This window comes from Lasioglossum baleicum, chromosome 5 (assembly GCF_051020765.1).
Source record: "Lasioglossum baleicum chromosome 5, iyLasBale1, whole genome shotgun sequence".
In the NCBI taxonomy this organism is placed as follows: domain Eukaryota; kingdom Metazoa; phylum Arthropoda; class Insecta; order Hymenoptera; family Halictidae; genus Lasioglossum; species Lasioglossum baleicum.
In genome coordinates, this window is record NC_134933.1 from 8,521,939 (window position 1) to 8,540,367 (window position 18,429).

General features: G+C 40.3%; 3 protein-coding genes across 20 annotated transcripts in view; 1 reads left to right on the plus strand and 2 right to left on the minus strand.

Moving 5' to 3' along the window:
- Positions 1–5,784, minus strand: part of LOC143208599 (ELAV-like protein 1) — an 88,123-nt gene extending 82,339 nt beyond the window's left edge. For 8 of the 16 annotated variants that reach the window (XM_076423124.1, XM_076423122.1, XM_076423125.1 and 5 more), the window contains exons 1-2: positions 1,516–1,677; positions 817–1,143 (exon numbers count right to left, since the gene is read on the minus strand). The gene's annotated coding sequence lies outside the window, so the exon portion shown is untranslated. Of the gene's footprint in view, positions 1–816; positions 1,144–1,515; positions 1,680–5,760 lie in introns of those variants that run through there. The other 8 variants (XM_076423117.1, XM_076423115.1, XM_076423106.1 and 5 more) reach the window with 4 other exon arrangements.
- A 1,610-nt stretch (positions 5,785–7,394) lies between these two features.
- On the plus strand, positions 7,395–17,795 carry LOC143209085 (RNA-binding protein 5). 3 transcript variants are annotated; one of them, XM_076424312.1, is made up of 8 exons: positions 7,395–7,553; positions 8,399–8,998; positions 9,097–9,166; positions 10,192–10,265; positions 11,328–11,441; positions 11,852–12,599; positions 12,674–12,837; positions 13,060–17,795. In XM_076424312.1, exons 2-8 carry the CDS (start codon positions 8,414–8,416, stop codon positions 14,077–14,079), a joined length of 2,775 nt encoding a protein of 924 aa, XP_076280427.1. In that variant the 5' UTR covers positions 7,395–7,553; positions 8,399–8,413; the 3' UTR covers positions 14,080–17,795. The 3 variants fall into 3 exon arrangements, with proteins under 3 accessions (XP_076280427.1, XP_076280429.1, XP_076280428.1); XM_076424314.1 differs by having other exon boundaries at positions 11,852–12,587; XM_076424313.1 differs by lacking the exon at positions 7,395–7,553 and having other exon boundaries at positions 7,560–8,998.
- Positions 16,180–17,638, minus strand: LOC143209088 (beta-1,4-N-acetylgalactosaminyltransferase bre-4). The gene is made up of 2 exons (XM_076424318.1): positions 16,808–17,638; positions 16,180–16,415 (listed from the first exon to the last, which is right to left on the minus strand). Exons 1-2 carry the CDS (start codon positions 17,606–17,608, stop codon positions 16,221–16,223), a joined length of 996 nt encoding a protein of 331 aa, XP_076280433.1. The 5' UTR covers positions 17,609–17,638; the 3' UTR covers positions 16,180–16,220.
- Positions 17,796–18,429: the final 634 nt, after the last annotated feature.

Genomic DNA, 18,429 nt, shown 5'->3' on the forward strand with positions numbered 1-18,429 from the left:
TAAGACACATGCACAATCATTTTTAGCAATCACAACACCGCGACCCTCGAACGAGAACCAACAGATATCCATCGATCTTCAAGGACTCGGAGCACAAAATTCAATCTCGTAGACCGGCCGATCGCTACAATGGAAGTTGAAATCCTTGTGCTCGCGAGACGTAAGTCAACATTTTTTTTAAAAATTCTAGGGAGAATAAAGAAACGACAAGACAATATATTTTCTGTACGAAATACTGAAATCTGAACTGCTGTGGTTAATGAACGTTTCCCGATTTCTCGATCTTACAGGGATAAAGGATGACAGAAGAAAGATCGATGATCTCGTCCGAGGATGATTTCTAACTGTACCAATACGTAATCCACAATTTCTCTTTCCTGAAAGGTGCAGCGATATATAAAAGCTCGACCGCGTAAAAAGACAATGGCTTTTCTAAAAGCAATAATAAACAATCTTCTTTCAAGCGAACTTCTGTATTATTCTACTAGCTTTAAAATACGAGCATGCTGACACTAGAACAACCGTATCAGATTTTCTGCGAAGATGCTCTCGACACATAAGAGAGGGTAGCCGAATACACAAAGTTGATAACATAGCTCACAATCGATACCACTAATAACACTGTATGTACATATTTTCTTCTCCAATCAATCCCAAAAGCACGATAATACTGCAAATGTTTGTCTTTCTACGTGGTGATTCGACGAAGGCGCAGGTTCGAATTTGGCAGCCCTCCCTTGTGGCGAGAACAGAGTTGGATTTAAACGTTTGGTACAGGCAAGAACGAAGAGAGAAGAGAGATGGTGCAGCACGTACCTGAATGCGAGAATTACGTTTCCTAAAAGTGAATGGAGCTGCGGGCTTGTTGCTCGCGCATCGGATGGACAGAGAACGCAGGTACTACGCGGGTTTGCACACCTGGCCGGCCGGGTACTGATCTACAGATACGCTGGATGGCGGCGGGTGTGTCCACGCATCGGGACCGGGTACGCCGGGTACTTGTCGTCGTCGACAGTAATCACCAGAACGGAACGACGGATGTGTTGATCGCGTTGCACGCACGTTGTCTCGCGTGTGCTATAGTTCGGCGCGCGGCTATCTCGAATTATCTATCAGAATCGAAAAAATACGTCCGCGCTCGCGCTTCGACGTATCGATGTACATACAATATATGTATACAATATATATGTATATTTGTATGTACGTATGTATGCGTATGTTTTTAGTATGTATGTATCTCTGTGTATACGTGGACGTGAGACTGTTGTTTCTGTACTCGCCGATACGTTTACGTCTGTGTGTATTGTAGATCTGTGTCTGAATGAAGCCGCAACGTGATGCACCTCTACACGGTTGCACGTATACGACCCGCTGGATGTGTGATGTGTACTAGCGCGCGCGCGTTTTCTTTTATACTATGCTTCAATGATAGATGTGTATTTGAATACTAAAAATTTATATATATATATATATATATATATATATCTACATATATATCTATATGTATATACATACATATATATAGATATTTAAATGTCTCCTCTTCGGTGTACAATATGTCAATCAATCGGAACTGAAGAATTAACTAAAACGGAAAGAAATGAAACTATAGCGAAAGAAGGGAGCAGACAAGCGGCCAGTAGCTCTTCTACTCCTGGACTCGAGACGGAACTGGCCCGTGGCTCGTTCCGCTCGACACCGACCCGCCTTGGTACCCTCTCCCTTGCCCTCCTCTCTCTCCCGTGCTACCCCCCGCGCGCCATCCCTCTTCGCAACCCTGGCAAATCATCCCCGCAACTCCACCCGCCGCTTCCCTTTCATCCCCCTGGCTCGTTCTCCCTCTCTCTCTCCTCCCACCCCCAACCGCGCGCGCGACCACCGAGCCGCCCGGTACTTCGGGGTTGGACGAGACTAGGGCGGTGGTCGTTGAACCAAGTATATAGTCGAGCCGTCTGCGTCGTACCGGTTGCGCACAAATGCTCGGCCGCCCTCTCTCCCGCGCCACCCCTCGCCCATTCCCCGCGGTTTTCGTCTCTTTCTCTTTTCCCCGTTCGATCCGATTCTCTCTCGGTGCCACGGTCTCTCTTTCCTTTTATTATTTCAACGTCCGCACGTTGTGTGCGTGTGTGTGTCTCTTTCTCTTTTTCCTGCAACCCCTTCGAATGGTCAGCCCCTCCTCTCCCATCCATCCCCCTCTCTCCCTCTACCCCTCCTTCTCTTGACGCCAACTATCCTTCTCTCTATTGTGTCGCTCTTTCCCCGGCCTCTCTTGTTATTTCGAATCCCTTATCTTCCTGATTATCCATCTCGCTTTCCCCTTGCATTCGCTCTGTCTCCGATTCGCTACCTAACCCTGGCAGAGAGCATTCTCTAATCCTCTTTCGATCCTCCACCGGTCGCTAACAAACGATTTTCTGTTATTCTTTCCTCGGTCATTTCGGAGACCTGGCTTCTCTCTCTCTCTCTCTCCCTCTCTTTCTTTCTTTATTCGTTTCTCGTCTCTCCGCGCTCGCCAGCTCGTTTTCCCTTCTCTTGGCGGCCTCTTTGCCACTCCAGCCCCGCAACGCTCCTCTTTCCTCCTGTACCGTCGTGCTCTTTCACCCGCGAACCCGTCCCCAGGTAGAGCTACCGAGCGACCTCCACAGAGCGGCGGGTAAACACGCACGGCGGCTGCAACCAGCCACCCGCCACCCGCGCCACCAGCAACAGAGTCACCCTGAATTCGTGCGCCGGGCTCAGGACAATCCTCCCACCCCGTGCCTCCCGTGCAACGCCAACCCTTTGCCGGTTCCTGATCTCTTATCGGACCCGGGCGTTATCGCGTCTCTGATAAACACTTACCGGCGAACGAATTGAGAAGCGTACCCTCCTTTAAACTAAAGCGCCCGAACCATCCCCTAATGGCCACTAGAAATTCGTTTGACCGTGTACCTACCGAGCCTAGGAATATTTGTCCGGCTCTTGGCCCGTCGCGGTTATTCTTCATTTTGCCGAATAATCGTCTTAACGCTTCGTAACCCAAATCATTCGCGCGGGTTTAGAAAATATGTAACTCGAAACCCCCCAGCGAATGTCGAATTTTGTGCTAGAGGTCCATTTTTACTGGGAATTGCAATCGTGCCGGCTAATCTTGAATTTTCTAGCCGCCAGTTTAAATGATTAGCGATCAGTCACTTCAGACTCTAAAGTTTAGAGTTGTTTAGATTATTAAATATGTTGGGGTATCAAATCAATTACTAAACGATTAAGTGTTATATCAATTTGATGTCCATAAAACGAAGGAAAATCATATAAAATGGAATTTTTCTAGTTCGAAAGAAGTATTTGATTTTCAAGTTAAAATTGCTCCGAGTGCAAAGGGTTAATGATATAAATAAAAATTGGCGTGTAAGGATGTGACTGGATCCAGCCGCGAAGTTGTCGAAAGAAATAGGTTCAGAAAATACTGATGGTGTAAAAGAGAATTGGTATGTAAGGGTTGAAATGGATCTAGCCATGAAATTATGAAAAGCGCCGGACGCGGCCTCGCGAGGGTCAACATTCGTTTCGTTCGTAGAGCTTCGATCGGTCGAATCGCTTGTAATAACGAATTTATGTGAACGCTTTGACTAACCCTTCATGGTTCATCGGTGCACGTGGCATATCAATAACAAAGGTTATGATAATGTTATGAAAATAACACCTTGGACACCGATAATAGTGATGCGCCCGCTAGTTACGCCTCTCGTTACAAATATTTTCAATAATAGGCAAGCGGTCAATTAACGTCTCCTATCGTTCAAAAGAAATTGTTTTCGTGCCTCGGGAATTATATTTTTACGGATCGACCTGTGACCTTTGACGAAAGCGACATCAAAGAATAAAGAGAAAGATGACGAACACGGTTGCAAACAACCGAACTGTACGATCGATTAAAGAGACGTTGAAACTTTTGCGAGCTTCACCGGCGAGTAGTTATAAAAGTATTTACCACCGGATGAATATATTATAGTCGATACATGATTTCTCCATATCTATGAAAATTATTAACACTAACCGCACCACGACCGGTCACATTTTTTATTTTTTAATTATAGAAATTACAAAAAGATGCTTCCATTAGAAATTATTAACTGAATTTCTTCATTCAAGCACATATGTATTGTTATAAAAATGGCAATAAATTTAAATAAATGCAGTGTTGTCATTGTTAAGGGAAGAAATGACATTGAATTTCGATTCTATTTTTTGCAATCGACGCAGACAATTATTTTGCATAAAGATCGAAAAAGAAGAAACGAAATTACTCTTCGAACGACCTAATAGAGTTATCGTTATTTCGTCGACGACACGAAACAGTAAATTATTTATGATTCTACCAAATAAACAGTTACTCCGATGACAGTGGCCAGAAGAATAGTGCTAGCGCTCTTGAACGCGCGATATTCGAATTGGTGAAAAAGAAATTGCAGGAAATCAAATAAAAGATGATTCTTCGTACTGTGCGCTCAGGTATCCCCCTACGAATCAATACCATTACTAGCGTCGGCAACATTGTGTCTCTCGCTTCCCGATGGGTGTGTAAACAATCGCGGGAAAACGAGAGAAAAAATGTTTACAAAAGTTCGACTCTAAATAGGGTGTGAAGTTCAGCCTGGCTGCGCCGAGGGTGAATTTTATGGGATGTAAAAGGGGGGCTCAGATATGGTTTATACGGGGCTGATGCGAGCAACCAGACAGCCCCTGCAGCCTAGCCAGCCAGCCGAGCGGACCCGAATTTCAACGAGCACGCACGATTCGCCTAGGTGGGCGGGGACCGACCCCGGTTGCCCGGGCTTAACCCCTTTCGCAGACACTTGTTATGCAGCGAAAACGCAGCTAGAAAGTTGCAGCTACCCGCGCAGATTTTTCTGTCACGAAAATCTCTTCGATACCTTCCGTATCGACGGTTACCCGATACGCGTGAATTCTAATCAATGTAGAATCGGTCGCGAAAATCTCCGTGCATTTGACAATTTGACAAAAAAAGTTTCATGAACATTTCTGTATGTATTAGTTGAAACCTGACGAATAATTACTAGTCTGCGGATCTTTATATGCATTTATAGGAAAATTGAATAGACGAAAAATTGAAAATTGTTGGAAAATTTTAAAAATTCAACCTGTCGATATATGATTTCTACTCTATTAAAATCGTTAAGGGAAGAAGTAACATTCAATTTAGTTTCTATTTCTCGCAATCGATGCAGACAATTGTTATTTTGCATAAAGATCCGCAGTCTAATAATTACGGTATTTTCGTCCACGTCTATAACCAAATATAAATAGATTAAATTTATAAACAACTACTGCGAACATGATAAGAAGAGAACAATTCGAACAAATTTCTTTCTTTCAAATTTCTCGACGTCCCTCGGTTGGACCGAGATTTTTGTGACCGACTGTATGCGTCTGTGTTCGAGGTCCATCGATTTCGTTCGAAACGATCGTTCGAATTTTTGCGCTACTTACGGCGAAAAATTATTCGAATGGAGAATAAACCGACAATATTCAAACTTATAGACAAATGTTTCTAAACTGTAATCACGATTACTGGAAATAAAGTACAGAGTGATCGTTTGCAACGGAAAATGTGATTCAACTTGGTTACTCTGGTTTTAATTCGATAGTACTATTTCACTATATTTGTTACATTAAGAAAATTGCACGATGTATTAAATTGAAAATCAAAGAGGCACGATATATATTCTTCGTTTCGTATGTATTTAGGTATGTACTTACCAACAACAGCCACGTGATGCATATCTTTGCATCGAAGATTCTTCCTCAGCTAGAAAATTCCCTGGTTGATTAGAGCTTTCGTTCTTGTACGCGGGACTACTTACGAGGACTATGGTCGGTAAATAGTTGCAAGATCGGCACACTAACTTGTAAGAATCTCGACACACGGTTTGAGGTTATACGTACGAAGTGTTTACATTTCGTACCGCACTAAGAATGTCTATCATAGTCTTTTGACTGCAAATTTCAATCGATTAGTTGTCTGAAATATATATTATCTTGCGTATGCTCTAAGTGTACGAACGTCAAGAATCTTGAAAGACGACTGTGTCCGTATTCCGTATACAATGGCACATTGTTGACGACACCGCGGTCATCCGGTTTTTTCGACACTTTCAGACGAACAGAAACAAAACGAAGGTCCTCTTCCGAGAATTAGACACCATGCGATCCCGTGTATGGAAAAACTAGCTTCTGAAAAGTCAGCGTTCCTTCTTTGCACGATTGATAAACGCGACGATGAAATTTCGAATATAAGTTCGAATCGAAAAATCTCACATTAGAAGATGTAACAAGTAATCGATATGCTTTTGTTTCTGATTCTTACTTTATTTCTCCGGGCACAATATTCTTTCTCGCGATAAAACTCTAATAAAATATCGAACGACGAACAATTCGATCGCGTTTAACCAATCAGACAAACATTTTCAAACTGTTTCCAATCTATTTAATCAGTGCTGCGTTACGGTGCAATATTTTACGCGCATGCGCAGCGATTTCAGCCTCAGTAAAATAAGATTCTCGATAAAATGGGGTACCTTGAGCACTTCGCAGAATTTTAAAAAATTAGTATAATTTGATTCTGAAAAATGAATGTATAACATGTGTATTTATGTATATTCTGTGATTCGTAAGACACGTCCTGGAGTTTCGGTACATTCCCGCCAATATAACTGGCTCAGTGCCTCAGGGCTGCTCATGGCTCTGCTATGCTCTGCTACCTCATCATCCTAATATAGATACGTTACTGTTTTGGCCGCGCATGCGCGTAAAATCTTGCACCCTAATGACATCACCGATCTCACCACGCGGGAGATCATTTTACGTCGCGGTGGCGCCACCTCGCGTTTCCTTTTTCAAATTCTTTCCTTTTCGCACACTTCAAAATAGAAATTGTTTGCATCAACTGCAACAAACAAGGGCCAAGTAATAATTTCTTTCATTCTTTAATAAGAATGAAAATGAATAAAAATAATTGTCCACTATTTTAAATTGCAACTACCCATTTTTTCATAATATCACACACACTTCAAATCAGAATAACTTTTTTATGAATGGACCAAATGACTTCAATTTCTCTGTAAAGTTAGAAGAAATTGTGAATTGTTTTTCACAATTCATTTACTAAACTAATCCTTCTAAATAGCCTTGCAAAGAAATTGAAGATCTCATAATTCTGAAACGATATCAATTTCTTCGATGAATTTATAACGAACAAAGGTACGTTGAGCGAATAAAACTGTACGCGTAGAAAAGAAAACGAATGAAAAATGGGATTTTTACATTGGCAGAGCGAGGCTACGAGAAAGTCCAATCAGATTTATGCCGAATTTTACAGGGAGACTAGTCGAAGCGCCATCTCCGAAATAATTTCCTGACGAAACGTTCGCGAACCACGTAATGGGTTCGTCTTCCACAGACGCCGCCATATTGTACGAGAGAAACGAGAGGCGCAACCACGCCATTGTGCACATCACGCGATTTCTTATCTGGCTGCAAGAACAACGACTAAAGTAAGTCAAAATTGTGCAGAAGCGGTCCACCGTAGTGCAACGTTTATCTGTTTACAGATCCGACGTGTTCTTGTGAAAATTACGGCAGGTTGTAACACGTCTAGCAATGCTTTTTGATCAACGCCACGATGTTTCATTCTTCGTGTGCGGAAATTTTCTATTCGCTCATTTCGCATTGCTTTGTTTATATTTTTCTTTTTTTCTTCGCACTGGTCCGATACAATTTCACATTCCACGCCTTAATATTATCGACGAGACGCGTATTCATAGTACGTTACGTCCCGTAGAATTTTCATTGAAATCTGTCATGTTCGATTCAAACGTTCACGTAAATAGAACGCATCGTTTTAATTGACAACGCGCTCCTTAATTATTTTAAAAGGATCGATCGAATTGTGGAATTTGTAAATACGTTGAATTATACTCGATACAATTATCTCCGAATCTATGTATGTATATATATAGATACATACATATATAAATTTTATAAAAATGGTACCAATCTATTGTCCCGTTGTTAGAGTTTTCGGCGAAAATTTTTATTCCAATATACGTTACGTTATGAAATGTCTTGTGTTAATTTAATAACTTCGTTTTCATGCTGCTATAATTCAATTTCAAATGTCTACCGACCAGCTGTTGTAATTTAATTGACTATTCCGAATGCTCTAGTTTCTGTAATAGCGAATGAAAGTATGATCCGTGTCATAGATTTTAAAATTGATTGTGGTTTGTAACCTACCTTAATAAATTGTAGGTTCCGTTGCTAATGATAGCAGGCAATGCAACATAAAATCAATAAATAAAATAAAATAGAAATGGTACTAAGAGTTTGTCTTTTTTAGGAATCATTTAAATGCATGGATAACATGTATAGTAACAATATTGACCCATGGGAGCCAGGCTATGGCCCTGAAAGAAGAGGACACAATTCTGACTACGAGTACCGCAATGATTACGGAAGCAGTAGATCGCCGGACTACGGGGAACACCGTGACAATGACCATCGGGATAGAGACCATCGTAGTCCAGAATACAGGAATCATCGTGGGAGAGACAGAGATCGTGAAAGAGATCGCTCGAGAGATAGAAGGGACAGGAGCAGAGATGATAGAGACCGTAGTTACAGAGACAGAGAGGATCGTTATGGGAGGCAAAGAGACAGAGACTCTGTAGAGCGAGACAGAGATCGGGATCGCGATCGTGACAGAGACAGAGATCGCTCGAGGAGAGACAGAGATAGAGATAGGGATAGGGATCGTAGAGGAAAACGGGATGACAGAGATCGGGATCGCGATGACGATCATAGTCGAGAAAGTATGGACTTTGAGCATGACCATGGACGCACCTATGGCTCGTCCATGGAAGGCATCCACTACAAATCTCAATCTCCGAACAACACCATAATGATTCGTGGGCTTGCTCAACACATAACTGAAAATGACGTAGGTTGTCAAACTAGCGGCCCGACATAAGTGGCCGCTAGCGAGCCAGCGATTTGAGAGCATACATCACTGTTATTATTATGATGTGTGTATCACAGGTGCGGCAAGACATCCTCAACTGTGGTCTCATGCCAAAGGACATCAGGCTGATTCGTAAAAAGGACACAGGTAATTATCTCTATTTTCGATCGATTAAACCTGTCCCCTCTACCTAATACGCAAAATAGCAAATTGCTTTTCATCTCGGCAGGGTGCATTAGATCTTGTCTAGTTTAAGTTAATCGCTGCATTACTTTCAATGGTTATCGAAACAAAAGAAAAAAATTGTTTGAAACTCCTCGATACTTGTTCGACCGAACATATTAGACGCGTTAACATAGTTTCAAACAATTTTTTGTTCTGTCTACCAAAGATTTCTGTTAGTATTATGTTTGTACCAATCATGAATACTCCAAAATTATTGAAGAGATAGATCAACTATCAATTGAATATAAATGATTCGTTTGTCGGAGCAAGGTAAGTCAGTATCAAATGCAGGAAGAATATTTTAAGGAAAATCAGAGCTTCATTATTCATCTTGCAAGGGTGGCGCAAAATATCTGTAGTTACTCTGAATCCTATATTTCAAATAGTTGAACTGCAAAATTTGCCAACCAACTCTACTCGCTTGTACAACATTGAATTATGACTTGTCTCTGTCTGAAAAAAATTGCTGTACTCCATTGTCTATATTGCATAAACGGCCCTTTGTTTGTTTTTCTTTTTTAATGAACGCGTTCTAATTGTATCGCAACATTGGTCGCTACTTTTTCTTTTCCAAAAAACTTTTCGAGGGAAACTGTTTTATTGTTTCCTCTGTCTATTTCTGCTACCAAAAAAGGGGGGAGGGCGAGGGAATGGTAACTGGGAAGGTATTACGTTAAAGTAAAAAAAAGGAAAAGAGATTCGCGCATAAGAAAAACAAATAAATAAAAAGATACGACAGAGATTGTCTGTGATCCGAGTAGATAATTCGTTCTGCTGAGCTTTAGGCAAATGGAAATGAAAGCAAGCAACGAAGCGAAGAAAAATACACTTCGTATCGAAACTCAGTCTGTCAATGGTTGGTGCTGTGATTGCCTGCCCTCTCAGAGTAGAGACACCCAGGCAATACGTGGATTAACTTTGGATATGTGTGTATTTGCTCTGTATAGGTGCTTCGCGAGGTTTTGCATTCGTCGAGTTTAACGCGACTCAGGAGGCCGCACGGTGGATGGAGATGAAACAGGTAGAAAGAAGTTCAGTCCAGATACCCAACCGATGCGTTGTCATGCGTGCCACCGACGCCCCGTGGCGACAAGGCACGGTAACGCAGCCCCCTGGCCTTCCCCATGGCCATGGCTGCTCACCTATCAAAAAGGCTACTTCAATCTACCGTACCTAATTATTTATCTAGGAGTCCCCACATACTTTGCAGACTTTTCTTAACTTGCTCTCGCAATTCCGTCTTATATTGGATTTATTAAATTTTTCTTGAATTGAGACGAAACTGAAAAGAAAAATGAAAAAATAAAAAGGCGGTTATTCCCCCGCGTGCGCGCGTGCTTTTTTTAGCCTGTCCTCTGTCTGTCATAAAAGTTTGTGGACTAACAATGAAGATCGGAGGAAGGGTCATTCCAATCGTCTTATCCTTTTGCGTAAAATGCATACGTTGTCCGGCATGATAGTTGATTTTTTAACGAGTCACACACTTTTTTCCGCTGCGTCATACGGTTACAAAAAAAAATAAAAACGCTTACATTATTTAATTGTATCATCTTAGTTCGCTTCTATCATTTAACTTTTTTCTCTCTATCTCTTTCTCTCTCTCTCTCACACACACACTTACACACGTTCACACACGTACTCTGTTTCTCGATGCAATTACCGAATACGATCCGAGCATATTTGAAATGAGAATGACAATTTTCTGCACGACTTTCTTTCATTCATGTATGAAATTTTGTTACTGCAAGCGATCATTGTACGTTTGCTTGATTTCACCGCGAGAATTCAATTTGTTTGATCGAATTTAAAAATGTTCAAAGAGAAAAAGATAAAAGAAACGCAGAAATAGAGAGTAAAGAAAGGAAAGTGTTGTCGCGCATGTACATATTATAGTCGATCCGCAAGCCGTGTGGAATGGCCCACGTTTATATAAGCCCACAACATATTTTCTTTACTGTTCGTTCGAGACGGAAAGCTATGAAGTAGAAAACTATAATTTCGTCAACCAAGAAGGAAGTTTACGGGATAAACGGAGGCTTTGGGAGGATGCTGGACGGGATAACACTGAAATTCTCTGTTTCAGGGAGTACTGATGCTGCAGGACCAATATCGTGCCTTGATGCAGTACAGTATACCGAAAGATTGCCATGTAGATAAGCCACCAGCAAAGAACACGCAAGACTGGCACTGCGTTAAGGTACAACCATTAGTATCTCCTGTAACTCATTTTACAGTACACATTTCTAAAGTAGCATAAATCAATCTAACTGCCTAAACAGGTGACTGTGCTCGCGATTGCACAATAAAAAGCAATCTAAGATAAAAATGAAAATTAGATGTGTACCGTAATGTAAGAAGTAGGTGATCATTAGACAGCGGATCTTTATGCAGAATAAAAATTTTCTACCGAATTTGCACGAAACTGGAGTGAAATAGAAATTTATTCTTTCTTAATACGTTTAATAGGTTGAAAATTCTTCTAATGTTTTTACTGTTTTAAATTACGTCAACTCGTTATTGTCATAAATGCATAAAATCCGCTGTCTAGTGATCATTTAATCTTGAAAGCTGTGAAATTTGTTGAAAATACTTGTTTCGCTGTTACAGTGTGGCGCACACAATTTCAAGAGGCGCGAGACATGTTTTAAATGTTCCGCTTCGAGAGCAGAGAGTGAAGAGGGCGGTGAAGGTAGCGATGAAATCAGCCCTCATCCTACAAACACTGTTCTTCTTCGAGGTCTGGATGTTCTGACGACCGAGGATTCGGTGTTACAAGCAATGAAGAATCTCTCATCGATGCCGATACGTAGCATACGTATTGGTCGTGATTCTCTGACAAACACGTCCAGGGGTGTCTGTTACCTGGAGATGGGCAACGTAGTGGACGCCATGTACTTGCACACAGCTCTTACGAAACAAGGTTTGGTGGTGGACGGTAGGAAAGTCGAGATCACGTACTGCAAGCTACACCAAATAAACAACACGAACACGTGGAAGGCGAACGACAGTCAACCGCAGAGATACACGTTAGACGATGTTGCTCAATTGGCAGAGTACAGTGCCAACTTATACGCTAAGACGCCCGCGCAGAAAGCTCACTATCTCCAGTATTACACGCAATATTATCAGAATCAAATAATGCAAGGGTCTGCGATCACGTTGCCGTCTTTGAACCAGACTGATAGGGTAAACGCGGCGGCAGCCGTAGCACAATCTGCCATACAACAGTTACAAGCGTCGAGGAAGTTAGGGGACGCGGACGAGATGAAGAACAGACCAACGCCCACGGCGCCGACCAGTACCTCGTTGGCCAGCGGAAGAGTACCTGCACACGCTGGCGATGGTAAAGTTTACTGTAAGTTTTTATACAAACAACGAATTGTTGTAATGTCGCATAAAAGCACTCTATTCAATGTTTACGTATTACAGCTGTTCCGGACGTCAGCACCTATCACTACGACGAGTCATCGGGATACTATTACGATCCGAGTACAGGATTATATTACGATCCAAATTCGCAATACTATTATAATAGCCACACACAACAATTCCTTTATTGGGATGCCGAATCGTTTTCATATCAACCAGCAAAGGTGATTATTAGATTAACTATACGATACGTCTGTTTTAAATACACAGAGTGTTTGAAAAATGTTGTACTTCCTTGAAAAAGATGATTCGAAAGGAAAAAGCTACTTCAAATTATTTTCAAGGAAGTACAATACTTTCGGGACACCCTGTGTGCTCGCGATTACACTGTCCAACAAATTTCAAATTGACGATTTTAAATGTCTACATTAACTATGATTTTATAGACAAGTCCTACCGTGACGCAGGCAACAGGAACTACAACAAGCGGGACTACGATAACTGCTACTGCTAGTAGTACAGACGCAACGAATACGATAGCCAATCAACCAACGACTTCGTCGATCACCAGTGCGGCGCAAGAGTCGTCGAAAGAAGACGACAGTAAAAAGAAGGACAGCAAGCAGGATAAGGTGAAGGTAGCGAAGAAAATAGCAAAGGATATGGAGCGATGGGCGAAAACCTTGAATCAAAAGAAAGAGAACGCGAAGAGCAATTGGAACTCCGAGTTCGCTGGTGGTGATGGCAATCAGGGAGTTGGAAGCGGAGCTGCGGACGCAGGATACGCCATATTGGAGAAGAAGTCTCTCGCGAGTTCTTTCCACGAAGACGAGGATCAGAGCGGAAACAATGGTTTGGTTGCTGCTTATGGCGGCGGTAGCGACACGGAGGAGGAAATAGAGGACGTGCAACAAGAAGAAAGGCAACATACAGATTGGGCGAAGCTAGCCTGTTTGCTGTGCAAGCGACAATTTCCGAGCAAGGAAGCGTTGCTTCGGCATCAACAATTGTCGGACCTTCACAAACAGAATCTGGAAAATTGGTATCAAGTTCGTGGTTTGGATCCCAACGATCCACAACAGAGAAACAACAAATATAGAGACCGTGCCAAAGAGAGGAGGGCGAAATACGGAGAACCGGAACCACCACAGCCAAACAAGCTGAAAGAAAAATACTTGAAGACCAGAGTCGAGGAGATATCTGTGTCCTACGAGGAGCCCACGAGAGCTGGTATTGGCTCGGATAATGTTGGCAATAAATTATTGCAAAAAATGGGGTGGAGCGAAGGAATGGGGCTCGGAAAATCCAATCAAGGTAGAACGAGCATCATCGAAGCGGAGAGAAGAGTTCCGACGGCCGGTTTAGGGGCGAAATCGTCGTCGTACAGCGCACTACCCGGGGACACCTACAAAGATTGTGTAAAGAAAATGATGTACGCACGCTATCAAGAACTGTCCGATACATAATATGTCCAACATCATTGAACATAGATTTTATATATACACACAAGTACTTGTACTCAACTTTTTCCATAGATGAATAGGTATGTACACGTATTATCCGATTAATATGCTGATCGCGTACGTGGTAATTGAAGAAACGGTGATAATCCATTCTTGGGGATACACGTTACAACTTTTTTTTATATTTTCCTGTACGATTATGTAATATTAATTTACGTTGTTATGATAAGATTTTTTAGAACGTAAAACGTAATAAACTGGTAATATTAGTATTTCCAAATGCTGTTTTTTGTTTTATTTTTTTCATTAAATTCTGATACACCGCTTAACGTGATAGTATTTAAAAGAAAACCGCTTCGCGCGCTTTCTATTTTTATCTGTAATTTACCGCGGTGGAGTGAACGAAAAATTTCTTTACACCTGTAATAAAAGTTACACGTATCGATTCGCTTGCAATGCTTTACCCAAGAATGAACTACATACCATTAGCGAGATAGTTTAAAAGAATATTACGCAATTCCCGTGTAACAATTTTGTGCACAATACAGTACTTTTCATACTTGAACGGTAAAAGATGTATATCCGAAGCATTATGAAATATGTCTTCGAATCAGAAGAGATCAATTGCCTTCGAATATTTTCATTTTTACTCTGCATAGTTTTGAATCAAGTTTCATGATGCTTTCTTCGAGAGAAAGTAATCTAATTATATAATTAAGAATCAGTGCAACTGAATTCATTAGTTATTCATCACATATTTATTACATTACGATAATTTGCATTGTACTTCATAATTTGTTTATAATGTAATTATGTCAGATTTTCACGTACACGGATACAGAGAGATAATTATATTTATACTCTTATACATGTACGTAGACCTTTTTTTTCTTTTTATTACCGATTTAAGTAGCAATTTTGGAAATCATACATTCTTTGCTATATATACATTTCTACAGCCATTCTTAAACTTTATCGTTATTTTTTTAATTATACATACAAAACCCATATGTAATGATAAGTTAAAAGATAACAATAAAAGTACACGCAGCAACAATGCCTGCACTACACTATGTCTGTCTTTGAGAGATACTTTGTTGTCTTTATGGTTCTTTCTTTAGATTGAAATGAGCGTGAAATATTCAGAGCAATACTTATGATTCGTAGATTAAGTGCGTATAAATAAAAGTCTAATAATCGCGTAAAAACTTTATACAATAAATAGTTGTTTTAACACATACACAACCGTGTATAATGTGAAATATTTGCACGTATACATGTATATAGTTAAAGTATTTTCGACAATTCAAAATTTGAACTTGCGAATTCGTTGGAAATTAAAAGTTTCTCTGTCGGTGCACTATAGTTAAATTGATCACATAATAAGTTACTTGCAACCATAAAGTATCACAACGACTGTTTTAATTACGTTTAGCGAGATTAGCAACATACAAACTTAATCTATTTCGAACGTTTTCAGGATTACATACAATAAATGTTTTACTTTCGCTACTGGTATTCATGGTGAGTGTAATGACTATACTAAATAATACTAGTCGATACCTTTAGTTTTAATTTACATAGCGAATCAGGAATAAATAAAGAATAAACTGATTCTCTACGATTCGTTATTTATTTAATGAACGGTTTTGTACTATCAAAACTGTATTCTCAAAAAATTGACTCCCACGATGCAACGCGTTAATACAGAGAGGAACGGAATTCAGGACACGTGTCGCTGCTACTTATTGGACTCTGCAGATAATCAGATCGAACAAATTCCACAGCAATAGTGCGTGCTTATTCCTAAAATGTAATATCACGACAGCACATTTCTATCCATGAAACATTTCGTTAGTTAAATCACCGAATAATTAATCGCATAAACATATTATGGCAATGTTTTTTTTGGTATATAATATCACATACACTATTCAGAATGATACTTGTATAAAAAATCCTACAGTGATTTCTCGCGAATTTACACGCTACTAGGAAACTTTTACAAAACATATCCTTGTGCAAGTTTTTACAATAACTCTCAGCGTTGATCTTCGTTGATATTAAGTAAAATTGCAGGATACATTTGAAAAGAACTAGATCTTTTTGCGATATGACTCATAAAATATTAAACGTGCGGAGATCTAAACGTCTGCTAAGATCCACGAATACAAAGGCCTCAGCTGATGATTTAAAACCCTATATTCAAGACTGCTGATTCCATCCGTATCGTATCTCTTAGCACCAGTCTCTAAATTCTCGAATCTTGCGTTACTTGGAATTTCTTTTTTGTGGGTTAGCATATAATACTGAGCAATATCAGGACCAAAACGGATCACCTGAAATCCAAAGAAATGTTAATACTTTAGCAATAGTATTTCTTATCTTTTGCTTTAGTACAGGCCTGGGCAACATTAGCTCGTGGAACAGATATGGCTGCTTCTTTCTGCATGAGCCCCACGATGCTGCACCAGCAGGTTATTCACTGCTAATACGTATACATGTACATGCACATAAGACCCTTGCTTGAATAGACAACAACAACATTTACCAATTTCTTTAATTTTTATAATAGGGACAATTCAGGTACAACTAGAGAATTCGCAGAGCCGGAAGAATGAATTGAAAGTGAGTAACCTGCTTGTGCATCATCATGGAGCTCGTGCCGAAGGAAGAGTCGAAGCAGCCAACGTTGCCCAGGCCTGCTTTAGTAGAACAAGAATCAGTGTACCTGGAAACCTCTGGATTGCAGACGACTGTAAAAATCATCGTCTTCTCCACCCCATCCGTAGAAAACATTCGAGAACCCATTGACTCTTTCGAACTGTTTTCGAGTAAGCGCGATCGCACCTCCGAATAAAGCGGTATAAGGTAAGTTATAACGGAATGTATTCACACTGGAACTCATGTGTCTGGGCATTTTGGTGCAGGCGTAAATGTTATCGGGATTCTGAGGTATCAAATCTATGTCTTGAAAGATGAAGCAATGAAAATCATTCACTTTAGTCGCTTCTGCGTACCCAACGTTGAACAGTTTAGCACGATTGAATTCTCTCATAGGACTTTGCTCTATCACAAATATTCTATAGTCGAGATTTTGAGCTTGCAGAAAAGGATGAATGTAGTTCATGAAAATGGCAAGCTGCGTGTGTCGGTTTCGATAAGGTAGTATAATCGCCACATTGAAAAGAGGATGACAGTTCAGAGGCTTCCATTGTCCCCCAGGTAATATACCTAATCGCCGAGCCATCGTTACAGGATTCTCTCGAGGATGTTCCTCGGGATAAAGTAAATGATTGAAATATCTTCTAGGATTAATTGTGATCGTGCAGGAGTTATCTCTTACTGGATATGATCTCTCCATCTCACTGTAGATATCCTCTGACTTTATGAACGTATAATGCGAAGCAAATCTGGCTGGATTTAAACAGTAGCACAGAAGAAACATCGCGGTAATGATGTAGGACAATCGTCGAGCGTAATCATAGAGAAACGCGACGAACATCTTCAAAATATTCGTGAAACCTCTCATCCTAACCTCCGTTGTGTCTTCGATTTAGCATTTCAACAACGCGAGACATTTATATTTGAATCGTAGACGAGAAATCATTTAACAGACATCGTTTCGTACAACTTTCTTGCGAGACTGGCTCATTTCACTATCATTTTACGATCGTAAGGTGAAAATGCACTTCATTCGATGCACGCTTTACAGGAAATGACAGTATGACAGGACGACAGTGAGTGTGTGTCAGTGTGTGTTAGGTAGGCTAGTTTCGTTATTGTTCTAATCAGAGCTGTTTAGAATCGTTTATCTTAGCAATTCCCAGAATCGATCTTTTTACACTATTTACCATGCAATTTTGCACGCAAGCTATAGTATTAAATACAAAAAAGTGTAAAATATCTTACGTAATACGGACAACTCTTTCCAATCGCACTTTTCCGATTTCCTCATATGTACTATCAATAAAGAACATAAAGCACTAAATTTGTTCGTTGTTTTATTATTGCAATGTATATGTAATAGGTTATCGACGACTTTACATAGTTTTCAATCGTAAAAACGATTTGATCAATCAAATCAAAAATATCAATCGATTAATACTCCATTCTAAAGAACTATCGACCCTTTGTACTCGAAGCATTTCGAAAATCAAGACATTTCTTTCAACCCAGATCATTTTTATTCTATGTAATTTTGTTTACATTGTGCGTATCGAATTGAACCTGTTTTCTCATACAACATTTGAGCTTTTCACAATTTATGGAATACAGACGAATTTAATAATATTCAAAATGTTTCGAAAATGGTATGGCAATTTTTACTGGCGCCTTAAAGTCACCTTTCGA

What these genes read in the sequence shown, in the direction of transcription:
- LOC143209085 (XM_076424312.1), top strand. Translation starts at nt 8,414, where the DNA reads ATGGATAACATGTATAGTAACAATATTGACCCATGGGAGCCAGGCTAT. An exon ending in AACACATAACTGAAAATGAC is followed by an intron (nt 8,999 to 9,096) that starts GTAGGTTGTCAA and finishes TGTGTATCACAG; the next exon opens with GTGCGGCAAGACATCCTCAA. An exon ending in TTTCATATCAACCAGCAAAG is followed by an intron (nt 12,838 to 13,059) that starts GTGATTATTAGA and finishes ATGATTTTATAG; the next exon opens with ACAAGTCCTACCGTGACGCA.
- LOC143209088 (XM_076424318.1), bottom strand. Translation starts at nt 17,608, where the DNA reads ATGAGAGGTTTCACGAATATTTTGAAGATGTTCGTCGCGTTTCTCTAT. An exon ending in TGCAATCCAGAGGTTTCCAG is followed by an intron (nt 16,416 to 16,807) that starts GTACACTGATTC and finishes TTTGGATTTCAG; the next exon opens with GTGATCCGTTTTGGTCCTGA.